This window comes from Eptatretus burgeri, unplaced genomic scaffold, assembly GCF_056783735.1.
Source record: "Eptatretus burgeri isolate ZD-2024b unplaced genomic scaffold, Ebu_testis_v1 Ebu_testis_scaffold_112, whole genome shotgun sequence".
Classification (NCBI taxonomy): Eukaryota; Metazoa; Chordata; class Myxini; order Myxiniformes; family Myxinidae; genus Eptatretus; species Eptatretus burgeri.
In genome coordinates, this window is record NW_028222062.1 from 17,246 (window position 1) to 31,037 (window position 13,792).

Sequence of the window (13,792 nt, forward strand, 5' to 3'; positions counted from 1 at the left end):
CCAGGCCTGACCCAGATGATTATTGACCTCTGACTCACAGCCAGCAGAGACATGAATATCACTGCCAAGGGAAGCGAATCTCTCCACGACCTCAACATCCTCACCACAAACCGACAGAGACAAGACAGCAGCATCCACGATGTCATTGAAAGCCTGGATCTTAGTTTTGACCCAAGAAACCCGTAATCCCAGCAGCTCAGACTCCTCATTCAGCACCTCGAGGGCCCCCAAAAGGATATCGAAAGTCTCCGCAAAGATGACTGCATCATCTGCGAAATCAAGGTCCGAGATCTTGACATTCGCAAACGAGGCACCACAGCTTGATCTCTCCGACATCCTCCCTAGAATCCAGTCCATATAAGTGCTGAAAAGTGTGGGAGCCAGTGCACACCCCTGATGAACTCCAGTAACAACTGGAAATATGTCAGAGATGGTACCACCACATTTCACAGCACTCTCAGTACCAGAGTGGAGTTCAGACATCAGATCGATCAGTTTTGGTGGCACCCCACGAAGACCAAGAATCCTCCAGAAGGCATCCCGATTCACTGAATCGAACGCTTTACAGAGATCAACATAGGCTGCAAGCAGCCCCTGTCGAAACTCTCGTCTGCATTCGGTGAGGACACGAAGAGCAAGGATACGGTCAATCGTTGACCTCTTTGGTGTGAAGCCTTACTGCTCTGGACACTGGTGCTCAAGCAGATGGTGGCGAACCTTATCAATAATTATCCGAGCAAAGAACTTGCCCGGCGCTGAGAGCAGCGTCACCCCTCGGTAGTTGTTGCAGTCTTGGCGATCACCCTTCCCTTTCTAGAGAGGGACAACAAGGCCCCTCTTCCAGTCAGTTGGGATGATGCCTGTGTTCCAGGCAGAGCACAAAACTGCATGCAATGACACGAGTGCAGCATTTCTACCAGCCTTGAGAAGTTCAGCATGAATGCCACAGATCCCTGGAGCTGAACCCCGTTTCAACCGGTTCACCGCAGCCCGTGTTTCCACAAGCGAAGGTGAACCACGGTTGATTGGAGGGTCAGCAACAGGGATTGTAACAGCCTTGGTGTCCAACTTGACAGCTGGTGGATCAGCCTGGTACAACCGCTCAAAGTAACCGGCCCAGCGGGCCTTCACTTCAGACTCCTCTGGCAAGAGCCAACCATTCTCTGCTCTAACTGCAGTGCTCCGAGGGATGGGCTTGGATGAACGCAATGTGCGAATTCCCCTGTAAGCGGGATGAGAATCACCTGTTCACAGGTGATGCTCTACCCCTCACAGATTCCTCGCACATAGGCCTTCTTCTCCACCCTTATTGCACGTACAGTTTTATGCCTCAGCTCCCTGAACAGCTCAGCTCTGCCATTCAGCCTGGCGCTGCGACTCTGGTCAATGGTATCCAGTGTCCCTTCAGAGAGAAAATTCTTCTTTGCCCTGCGGTGAGTTCCAAGACATCCACCGGCAACATCAAGGACGATGGTAGTGAAGGCACTCCACAACTCTTCAGGACCCCCAAAAGCACCCAGACCTCCCAAGTGTCCACTCAGCTTGTTCGCAAACTCCTCAGCTACCCTCTCATCCTTGAGCTTGCCAACATCCAGCCGAGGCTGGGATGGTACCATTCTCCCGGATTTGAGGTGCAGCTTTAGAGTTGCTACAACAAGCCTGGGGTCCATATTGAGGAACTGAGCACGCAGGTGGACCCTGTAGTTCTGGATCATCCTCCAGCGACCATCAACGAGGACATGGTCAATCTCCTTTGCCACACTGCCAGCGTTGGAACACCAAGCCCAGCGATGAGCTTGTGGGCGCTGAAACCATGAACCAGCCACCCTAAGTCCATGACTTCTTGCAAAGTCAAGGAACTTAGTGCTTTTCTGATTCATAGTTCCTGACCCATAGGGACCAACACACACCTCATAACCATCCCTATCAATTCCAGTCGATGCATTGAAATCCCCCAAGACTGGAAGAGTATCTCGTCTGGGGCACTGATCAACCACAGACTCGAGCGTGGAATAGAAAGCATCCTTCACGGTGAGATCACTCGCCTCAGTCGGAGCATAGACAGAGACCAGGGAAATGACACCTAAGGAGTGACGAATACTTTGTCTCATAATACGCTCGTTGACCGGTGTTACCTCAATTATCATTGGGGTCAGCCTATTGGACACAGCTACAACAACTCCTTGAGTATGGTAACCATCAGAGCGACCAGACCAATAGCAGGTGTAACCACCCACCATTATCTCACCGCAATCCGGTCTCCGAACCTCAATGCGCTGTCACACCTTGACGATTTAGCCAGCAAAGGCAACGTATAAAAATGTATGTAAAACGTTGGCGTACGCTGAAATTTTGATGGGTTTTTTTGAGTTTTGGCCGTATTCATAACGTGTTGGTCGTATGTATAACATATTAATAACGGGCACAGAACGTTTCGTTGTCTTATTGATAACTTATACCAACGAATGCTTAGCCTGTTGTCGGCGTTCACAACCTCTGCCCAACGATAGTTTAACTTAGGCAGAGCGTGCTGCACGTATCGCCGACGAACTCGTGGCGTAGCCTGTTAAAAACCTGCCGCTCGCCGATTTAAATCATAACCGCCTGAGAATTGGAAGTGTCAACCACGCAGTCACACCTTGACGATTTAGCCAGCGTATGCCGACCTCTGAAAAATGTGTCGAAAACGCTGGTACACGTCGAATACGGTATGGGTAAGTTGTGTATACGTTAAGAGCACGCTGAAAAACGATGAAGTACGCTGTCATATTTCGTGGTACGTTTAGTACGTCGTGAAATTTAAAGCAAGCTGAAAATTTTACGACGTACTCGCCGTATGGCTCACACGATCCGCTACGCTGGGAATAAGTTGTAGGCACGTTACGCGATCGTTGACACACGTCGACACAAGTTCCTTGTAAGTTACTCATAAGTCGAAACACGTCGAGGTAATGTTTAGCATACCCAAAACTTATTTTCTCCATCAAGGCACATTTTATTTTTTTCTCCTTGGCTCCGTGAAGGCACGTGATGAAATATCTGAAGTTGTTGTTGTTGTTTTTGTTTTTTTTGTTTTTGTTTTTTTAGTCTATCACAAATTTTAAAATATATTCGGACATTTGCTTTTAAGTTTTGACGTCGACGTGACAATATCCTCAAACAGAAAATATTCACAGAGGAGGAACTAAGAATAAGACATGAGCAAACTGAAGAGGCAATCGGACATGACGTAACGGTACGTGACGAAAAATCGGAAGTTATTGTTGTTTTTTTTGTTTTTTTTAACGCTGCCAATACGCCATTATACGGTAGTTGTAAATTAGAAACACGTTCAGTAAGTTCTGTGGTCGTCCGGAAGACGTCAATTACATCCGTCTACATACGTCAATATCCGTTGGAGGTACGTTACTCATGGGTTCAAAGCACGTTACTCATAGGTTATGAATAAGTTTTGGGTACGCTAAACATTACCTCGACGTGTTTCGACTTATGAGAAACTTACAAGTAACGTGCCTCGACGTGTGTCAACGATCGCATAACGTGCCTACAACACGTTACTCATAGGTTATAAATAAGTTTCGGGAATGCTAATCATTACCTCGACGTGTTTCGACTTATGAGTAACTTACAAGTAACGTGCCTCGACGTGTGTCAACGATCGCATAACGTGCCTGCAACTTATGGCCAGCGTCGCGGAACGTGTGAGTCACACGCTGGCATGCGTTGTAAAATTTCAAGCATGTTAAAATTTGAGGACAACCACAAAGTACAACGATGAAAGCCAGCGTACTACGACGTATGGCAGTGTTTTTCAGCGTGCTCTTTACGTATACAAACTTACCCATAAAGTATTCGACGTGTGCCGGCGTTTTAGCCCAATTTTGCATACTTCAGGCATACGTTGGCTAAATCGTCAAGGTGTGACAGGGCCTTCAGAGAGTGCTGCAATACCGATGTCCAAACACTTGAGCTCAGATGATAACAGAGACAGGTGATCATCCTCTCTTAGGGATAGGACATTCCAGGCACCAACCTGAAGGGACCGCCTCAGGTTAACCCAAGGAGACCGCCGTCTGGTGGACGACACCTCTGCACCACTCCGACACACTCTCCCACACTCTCCTGGAATGTTACCCCCTGGTTTCCCTCCTATCATCAAAGATTGGGGGTCCCTAAGGCTTTGCCCAAATCCCATCATCCGCTGAGCTGCCCTCCGAAGGGAAGCTGCACAGGAGGTCCTCCCACGGAGTGGGTTTTCAGATTTTTTTTGCTTTTTTGTGTTTTGCGGGATGAAGGGTTTTACGGTGGCCGGAGTGCAAATCCTGCCACCAACCTCCTAATAAAAAGTAATCCAACTGCAGGAGGACGTCCGCAGACACAGTTGGGCACTAGATATGGATGGCCGTTGGCTCACAAAGAGCTCCTCCGCCCTTTGACAGATTTTGTTTTTAATCCTGCTGGGTGTCCATATCCAAACACCCTCCTCACCAAAAAACCTGGTGGGGGAGACGGTTTCGTCGTTGACAACCCGACCATGGAACACGTTAGTACAGGTTTACATGGTACCTGTAGCGGGTCACAGATCTAACCTGACCTGACTGTATTCATTCCATGCATTCCAGTCATCCCATCTGACTAACCATTTCATTTTAGAATGCTGCAGTTCCCTGTCCACCTCAATGTTGCCATGAGGATCAACAAGGTACAAGGACAATCACTCAAAGTTGTTCGCCTCACCCTGCAAAGCCCATGCTTTTCTCGTGGCCAACTTTGTTGGTTGTTCCACAGTTTGCAATGGCAAAAACCTTTTTTATCTTGGCTTCACATGGAAAAACATGCAACATTGTCTTTCCTAAAGCTCTGCAAGGATGAGAAAAACCCAATATTAAAGACTGTGATGAAATGTGATGTGAAATCCTCAGTGCTGAAAAATAAGAAACAAAGAAAGAGGAAAGAGAAAAAAGGCAGAAAGAGGAAAGAGAAGAAAGGGAGGAAGACAGAAGAAGGAGGAAGACAGAAAAATGATGACAAGAAAACAAAGAACAAAGGAAGAAGAAGAGGCAGATCGAAGAAGATAGATACAAGAAGAAAAAAGGCAGAAGTCCAGGAAGATAGACGTACACAAAGATGACAAAAATCAGGGAATAACAAAAATCCAGAGCAACTGAAACTTCTCAACAGTAAAAAGCAAGATTAGAGGCAAACACAGCAACAATGACGGCATTCTGCCCTCCGGTACTTGTAATCTCCCAGTCATTGTGTTGTACTTCAGTCGGTTTTCCGTACTATCTGGTTCAGGAGGACACAGTTCAAGCCTATGAAACCTTTGCTGCCCCTGTGTGAAGCGGGGCCATCGCCGTAAAATACAAAACACACAGGAAATGGCACTTTGTGTTGAGGCGCGGCGGTGATGGTCATGTTTAACCCTCGACCAGTCAAAGATCCCCGGGGGGTTAAACACGGCAAGGTAAGCCTTGGTCTTATTTGCTCTCTCCCACCTGTCTCTCTCTTTCTCTTTCCTCCTTTCCACTCCTCTCTGTCCCCCACCTCCCTCTCTCTCCCCTCCTTCCCACCCTCCCTCTTCCTCTGTCCCTCTCTCCCCATTTTTACCCTGCCTTTCTCCCCCCCCCACCTTCCCATATATTTGTCCCCTCTCTTAGTATTCCCGTCAGCGAAGCGACAGGTGGTATGTGCTTGGTCCCAATAAAGATAACATCATGTTTGCCTTACATTCCCAATGAAGATAACATATCATGTGACCGAAACATTCCCGATGATTATACATCATTTTAGCTAAAAGTTCCTGATAATGATTACAAATCATGTCAGCTAAACGTTCCTGATGAGGATAACAAATCATGTCAGCTAAACATTCCTGATGAGGATAACGCATCATGTTTGCGAAACGTTCCGGATGAGGATAACATATTGTTACGAATTTGGGAATTCGATTGCACACAACATTCAGGTTCCTTTGGTCAGTTATGGCGATAAGTGCTTGTTCCCTAGATAGTTCACCTTCCATTGTTTAATGGGCAGAAATTGATTAAGTGCGGTGCGGGATTTAATTTCATAGTTAGTGAGCGATCACAACACAAAGGAAGACGCCCCTCCCCCTCTTCTGCGAAGAGGAAGAAGAGCCCTCCCGTCCCTTGATTCATGACATCAACAACTCCCTCCCATCCGTGGTTGAGCGGGGGATGGAGCACGAGGGCATGAGTCACGCCGGGAGCGGGGGAGGGGGCCGATAAGAATAAAGAATAGATCCTCTGCTTTGTTCGTGCTGGCTTTTCAGTTGTAGGCCTTCGGGTTCTGCTTGGCTTGGATTAGGGAGGAGGCTTTTTGAAGGCTTTTTGCTTCGGCTTGGCTTTTAGCAGGCCTTTGGGTTCTGCTTGGCGAGGGTTGAGACTTTTGTTCAGTGAGCTTCGGTTCTGCTTGGCGAGGTGGAGGGTTTTTGACGGCTTTTTGCTTCGGCTTGGCTTTTCAGCAGACCTTCAGGGTCTGCTTGGCTCGGTTCGCTTTTTGGGCTCTGGCTTTGGTTTGTCGAAGAGAGAGGCTTTGTTCATCGGAAGAGAGTTGAGCTGGTTGCTCGGTTCGGAGTTCTTGGTTCGTGTTGTGAGAGGCTTTGTTCATCGGAAGAGAGTTGAGCTGGTTGCTCAGCTGGCTCTTCTTGGTTCGTGGAGCTCTTTGTTCGCCGCTTGGTTCGCGACTTGGTGCGACTCATCAGCCTCATCTTGGAGGTGGTTCTTCGAGACAGCGACGCGTCGACGGGAAGGATCGGTGCCTCGTCTCACCACCACCACGTGTTCGGAAGCGCGGGAGGATTCGCTGGAGCTCGGGAAGAATCGCGGCTCACGGCGATTGGATCCAGCTCGCTCTCGCTGGAGCCCGGGTCCGAACAGCTTGACGACCACACGAGGTGGAGAGGTTCGAGATAGGTTCTGGGTTTCAACTCATCTGTCCCTCCAAGCTGGAGTCTGTTATTAAATGCATCAGCCACCATTTATTGGGTGTGTGTGTGTGTGTGCGCGTGTGTGCGTGCGTGCGTGCGTGCGTGCGTGCGTGCGTGCGTACGTGTGTCCGTGGGCCCGTCTAATAAGTAGGAAACTGTTAAGTGCTTTGCGTGCTGTAAATGATTGTATTGCATTTCGTATAGTCGGTATAGTTCTGCTCTTACGTGCTTCCATAGTTCCCCATTATTATTAATGAATACCCCAATTGTTAAACGTTCTCAGCTCGTCGCATCGATTCTTTCATTGACTGAGCATTTCGTGTGTTGGGAGTTAGAAAGCCGTTGGTTTGCCGAAAAAGGGGGACATTCGGACCGCCGGTTCTCGGCGATTAAGCCACTTGGAATCGCTCACGGGACAGGCTCGCTTAAGCAGCTTGTTCAGTACGAGTTCCGTCGAGGGTGGAATACCCCGGTAGTTGGATCACGTGGGTATTGAGGTAAATTGAAGATTGGCAATCGACCCTACCCCACGTGGTCTGCCCATTGGCATATTTCGGTTCTTGTACAAGGACCCGGCGGCTTCGGAGTTATCCGGGCGGTGATCTATATTCTGGGCGGCGATCTATATTCTGGGCGGCGATCTATATTCCGGGCGATCGGTCGGGCCGACTCGACTTGCGGCTCCGTCAGAGCGGTCGGTTCGTGGCCGACCACCCGGCACCGTAACAATATATACACACACATTGGTGTTTTTAATCATTATTTTGAGGTCGTCTGTGAGAGTCAAACGTGGTGGACGTTGGCGGCTCCTTCCTCGTTGGGGTTTAACATTTGAATTGTTGAAAAATAATTTTCTCATCAGAGTGACTTGGCTTGATTGTTGTGCTTCCACATTTGAGTAAGACCCAGGTTTGGGTGGTGGGTAAAAGGTGGTGGGAGAGTAATTATAGTTTACAGCTGACTTCACAAGTTTGGTTATAATCCTGAAGTATGTTCTTATGAGTTTCTTGCATTATGCACATCGAACTCTCAACATACACGTCGAACCGTCTGCTTTTACAACTTTTGATTTCTTTATTCAAATGAGGTGCCACGAGGAGGAGTGATGGAAGGGACCCATTGGCCATTTTGTAGTTAATGCCATATAGCACTATTTTAACCCTTACCCTATCATCCGAGCCTATCATCATCATATCATTAAAAAATGTCGCTTGCATCACTCCTCCTCGCGGGCCTCAAATGTCCTCGTGTAATATAATACGGTTAAGCACAACGAGTGAATCCGAGCTGGCTGAATGTCAAGTTGTGGAGCCAAATGCACAGGTACACTGATCTAACAATCACTGAGAAAGTTCTGCTCACCTTTTGAATACCTACAAAATCAAAATAGATAATTTATGCTGGAAAGTTCTCCTGGCTGCGTAATGTGTTTAAAGTGGTCTGTTGCCACAAATCTAAACGGTAACTATACTTTTATCAGACCCATAACGTCACAAGAGTAAACATAAAGAAGTGTAAAATATTTTAAATTCGAGTTCATCATTGCGAGCATCGATTAGTTTACGTACTCCTTGATGAATTGGTTGGTTACAATACCTCCCTTGATGGACCTCCTAATGGACCTACATTTTTATTTGTTGTCCTCTCCTAGTGTGGTTCCGTGCACGGTTGCGGATGAGAGACACCAAGACCCTGATTGAGAAGAAGCGATTGACTGCTTTCTGGCTGGAACGTCATATCCGTGGTGACACGGGAAGGAAAATCACAATCATTTTCGATATGACAGACACAGGAGTGACGAGCATTGTAAGCCTGCATCAGTCTTCAGTTTCACTAACTTGTTCAGGAGCAGCACGCATCAAGGACGGCTTTCTTGTGGAAGCAAATGTCATTCGATTACATGTTATAGTCTTTGTTTTGCTTTTGCTCTGTGCCATCCATCACGGCTCATCTGTACGAGAAAAATGCGGCTTCCCATCATGCCTGCGTTGTTTTATCAAAACATTTCCTCAATCTTAGCTCGCTGGTAGAGTGATTGCTTTGACTTGCGGTCACCATGGTATCGACTCGTTTTTGCATTTTTGTATCAAAGTATCTTTTACAGTTCAAGTGAGGGCAGGTGTGATGGCTTGATGGCCGTTTTAAAGGAGAGTACAATCCATGTTTACATTCTGCTAAAATGCGACCGTTTTATATATTACATACATGTTGGGTCACCAGATCAAGGTCGGGTTATTTCGACATGAGCAAACCATTTAAAGGTGTCGCAAAAGGTAACGTGGGAGTGCGCCACATCAATGTTGGGCCAAATGGCCTCATTCCCTTGTTTGAGGACTGTTTCTGTAGCTCGTGTTGTCGAACAGTTTCATGCTGTTTTGTTTTCTGTGATTTCCAGATGTAGACCCCCACATACAAAAAAAATGTCCTTGCAAGGACGGGGGATAATTATTTATTTATGCCCGTAACCTGACCCCGGGTACCCCCCCCCCACTCCCACGCATATGCAAGTTTTGGTGGAGATTGGTCTATGGGTATGGAATTGTATTAAAGAAAAAAATCAAAGAAAAGGCTTCACAGACACACAGGCAGACACAGACACAGAGACAAACACAGAAACTTCACAACTTGGCCCATGAATCACGATCCTTCACCAAAACGAAGGTGGATCCTTCTAGTCCGTTCGATCTTCTGAAACCCGAATTATGAAGATAACATTCAACATGATACTGACACACACACACACACACACACACACACACACACACACACACACACACACACACACACACACACACACACACACACACACACACACACACACACACTTACATGTTACGTCACTGATTTGGGAAACCAACTATTTTTGTGCTCAAAAGGTGAAAGGTCAAACTTCTAAAATCATCAATTTTCAAATGAAAAATCGTCAATTTATATCTTATTAACTTGAAAGTTGAACAGGATTTGCATCGTGCGTCACTGAATTGGGAAAGCAACTATTTTTGAGGTCAAAGGTCAACTCAAGGTCAAACATCTAAAATCAATTTCAATCTGAAAAATAATAAATTTTTGTCCAATTGACCTGAGCTCTGATTAAGATTGTCAATGTTAATCTTGATGAAGTGTACAATTTTATTTATCCTTGGCAACCTTTGGAGAGGGGGGGGGGAGCTGGATTTTGCAACTATCGTGCTCTGTACGACGTCTTGTTTGTTTGTTTGTTTGTTTGTTTGTGTGCAGGACAGATGGATTCGGATGAAATTTGGTGGGCAGGTTGGGTGTGTGACCAGGAAGAACTGATTAAATTTTGGTGAAGATCCGGATCCGGATCCCACGAGTAGAATTTAAAAAGTGATTCTTCACCATTGAGAGATCGGGCCAAACACGATATGTAGCACGATATCTCAAGTAGTGGACGGATTCGGTTGAAACTTGGACAGGTTTGTTGGGTGTGCGACAAGGACGAATTGATTCGATTTTGGTGAAGATCCGGATCTGGATCTGGATACGATAATTATTTAATTTTAAAATGATTCTTCACCATTGAGAGATAGGGCCAAAAACGATATAGTACTGTATAGCATGATATCTCAAAAATGTATTGGGCCCAATATGTTCTTGTGGATCCGGTATTACGTGCAGAGGTATGTGCTCCACTGAGTGACCTTCTAAGATGTATATATATATATATATATATATATATATATATATATATATATGTATATGTATTATTACATATACTTTCTAACCAATGACTTACTCACTGTTATAAATGTTTGGTACCTTTGAAGTGGGTAAAAAGCTGATATTTTGCATACTGATGCAACTCTAAGCCAATTTGGCAGGGAAAAAAATAATCATGAAACGGTCATAAAAATTCCCTGAATAAAAGTCAGCCGGTGCAGACTTCATCTGCTCGCTGCAGGTCACGTGATCCAAGACAATGGAGCTTGCATTTGAACTGGTTGCTTGGCAACTGTAACGAGCGTCTCTGCCACGTCTTATCTATCTATAATACAGCAATCTCTGTGTGTCTGTCTGTCTATCTGTCTGTCTGCATGCGACTGCCGTTTCTTGACGACCGCTGGTCCGATCTGATTGAAATTTGCCAGGAATATTGCTGGGGACCCGTGGATGTGCCTTTTCGAGGTTTGATATCAATCGGACGTGCGGTTCCCAAGTTATGGCCATTTATCTGTCGACCAATGACAAGACACGGTGCTATGACATCACGAATGATCTCACAATTAATGTTTTTTAGTGAATACATTTGTGAATACATTTACAGAGAGAGGGGCGAAAGAGGAGGGGGAGAGAGGGGTGAGAGAGAGGGGGCGTCACAATTCAAGAGAGGGGGAGAGAGGAGGGGCGAGAGAGGGGGTGGGAGGGGGTTGAAAAAATGCCCCTATCCAGTTGTTGTTTTCGAGAGCGAAGGAACGAAGCTGCACATACTGGCACGCCTCACCCACGAGAGAGGGTACTGGCACGAGAGAGGGGAGAGAGGAGGGGGTGAGAGAGGGGGTGAAAAAATGCCCCAATCCAGTCGTCGTTTACGCACCTACGGTCCCGCACTAGTTTTTCAAATTTGCCATATTTACATAAAAAATTACTGGAGCTGTAAACTTTTCAATAAAGAGTTCATTGTCATCTCTAATTCTTGATTTACTTGAATTATTTAGTTGATTGCAGAATGCAACCACAATGGGCTTTTAAAATATCCGAAGGAGACCAGATTTTATTCCGAACAAAGGAAACTATTCCAAGCAATTTCTTTGTCTGTGTCTCTGATGTTTGATGTGCTTAAGTAATGATGTTTTAAATATTGTTAATTACGAAATAATCAAAGTATTTATCAATTTGTCAATTACTATGTAATCCTTTGATATTTTTTTTGTTGTTGTTGATGTTCTTTAATTAAGTTAATTATGAATACGCAACATTTTTAGTTTGTCTTTTGGCTTGCTGAGCGTAGTGATGTTGAGTAATCTACTGACGTGGACTGGCAACCGAGGTTGTGGATCCGCCGTTTGGAGAGGTTCTGGGATGAAAGGATCGAAACCTCGATGATAAACGGTGTCCAGCGAGTGATCTGGGCAGTTGGGAAATCGGTCAATTGCTTATAAGCTAAGGTTATAACTTCAAATATAATCGCTTTTTTTTTTTGTATACCTTGGTCGAGGCTCGTATGAGAGCTAACACACAACTCACAGCAAGGAGGCATGAGACAAGAGGGGCGGGAGTGGAAGGGACAAAACAGTGGGGAACAGACACATTAGGTGAACTGTGGAAGGGAGAGGGATGGGGATGGGATGGGGAACATGGCGAAGAGAAGATGGACATTACAGGGACTTTCAGGAAGGAAAGCAGGGGAATTGAAGGAAGTGGGCTTGGGTGGATTATCGGGGGTAGAAAAGATCGAGGATTTGGATGGGGGAAGATAAGAGGTGGTGGCGAACAGCTGTTTTGAAAGCCTGGAGGGAAGAATGGGAAAGAATAGAGTGAGGAAGTTTATTCCAAAGGCGGGAAAAAGAGGAATGAAAGAGTGAAGATGGGCAGTGATTCGTGATTTTGGTAGTTTTACCAGAAGGGGGTTGTTGGCGGACCTTGAGCGCCCTGTGGAAATGTGGTGGGGACAAATCGCAGAGAGAGCAGGGGGGGGCAAGGCTGGAGAGGAGTTGGTAGAAGACAGAAAGACCACCGACCAACCTGCGGTGATAGAGTGAGAGGCCCAAAGACTCAGCTTCATTGCGGGAGATTCCGATGATCTTAAATGCCCTGGTTTCGACAGCGTGAAGCCGAGAAAGGTGGGAGGCAGGAGCACCAGCCCAGAGGGGAGAGCAGTACTCCATCAGGCTACGGACAAAAGCTTTGTAAGTGGTCAGGAGCTCAAGAGGGCCGAGGAAGGACTTTGCACGACGGAGGATTCCCAGTCGGCGACTGGCTTTTGAGGCGAGGTTGGAAATGTGACTTTCCCAGGAAAGGTCATGGCAGATAGTGAGACCCAGAAGCTTGAAAGAAAAGACTTCTTCCAGAGGATTGTTGAGAAAGTGGATGGGGAGGTTTTGTAAACGGTCCTTTCGAAGAGACATAGTGAGAGTGTGAGATTTGTCTGGATTGAAAGACATGTTCCACGTGTTGGACCAGTTTGTGATTTTATCCAGATCTACAGTGAGCGAAGAAGCTGCTGCTTGCCGGTCTGAGGGATGACAGATGGTACGGCAGAGGGTGGAGTCGTCGGCAAAGAGAAATAGAGGATTTTCCAGAGAGTCCGAGAGATCATTGATGAAAACCAGAAAAAGAACAGGGCCCAGAACGCTACCTTGAGGAACTCCAGCCTGCACAGGAAGATGGGATGAAAGAACTCCATTTAGGGCCACACGTTGACTGCGACAGGAGAGGAAGTCTGCGAGCCATGAGTGGAGATTGCCTTGAATACCATGGGAAGAGAGTTTGGTGAGTAGGGCAGGGTGCCAGACTGTGTCAAAAGCACGTGATATGTCCAGGGATGCGGCTCGGATTTCCTGTCTGGCATTGAGGACCTCCATCCATTGATGGGAGAGCAGAAGCAGCATATCCAGGGTCGAGTGACCTGGTCTGAAACCAAATTGATGATTGGAAATCAAGCCATTGGAGAAGAGGAAGGATTTCATATCTGAGGCGATGATGGATTCCATCACCTTGCTGATGATTGGGAGAAGGCTGATTGGTCTGTAGTTACAGGGATCTGTTTTTGCACCTTTTTTATGCAGGGCAGTGATGTTAGCAGATTTCCAAGCAGATGGCAGATGACCTTGGACAAATGAGAGGGTGAATAGAACAGAGAGAGGGTGAGCAAGAGCAGAG

At 46.4% G+C, this 13,792-nt stretch overlaps 1 protein-coding gene across 3 annotated transcripts in view; it reads left to right on the plus strand.

The window, feature by feature from the left end:
* The window catches only part of LOC147007553 (uncharacterized), a 34,578-nt gene that overhangs the window by 15,071 nt on the left and 5,715 nt on the right, over positions 1 to 13,792 (plus strand). For 2 of the 3 annotated variants that reach the window (XR_015054120.1, XR_015054121.1), the window contains exon 4: positions 8,604 to 8,758. Coding sequence is in view for 1 of the 3 variants with exons in the window: in XM_085866901.1 (XP_085723027.1) it covers positions 8,604 to 8,971 (368 nt within the window). In the remaining 2 variants the exon portion in view is untranslated. Of the gene's footprint in view, positions 1 to 8,603; positions 11,241 to 13,792 lie in introns of those variants that run through there. The other variant, XM_085866901.1, reaches the window with a different exon arrangement.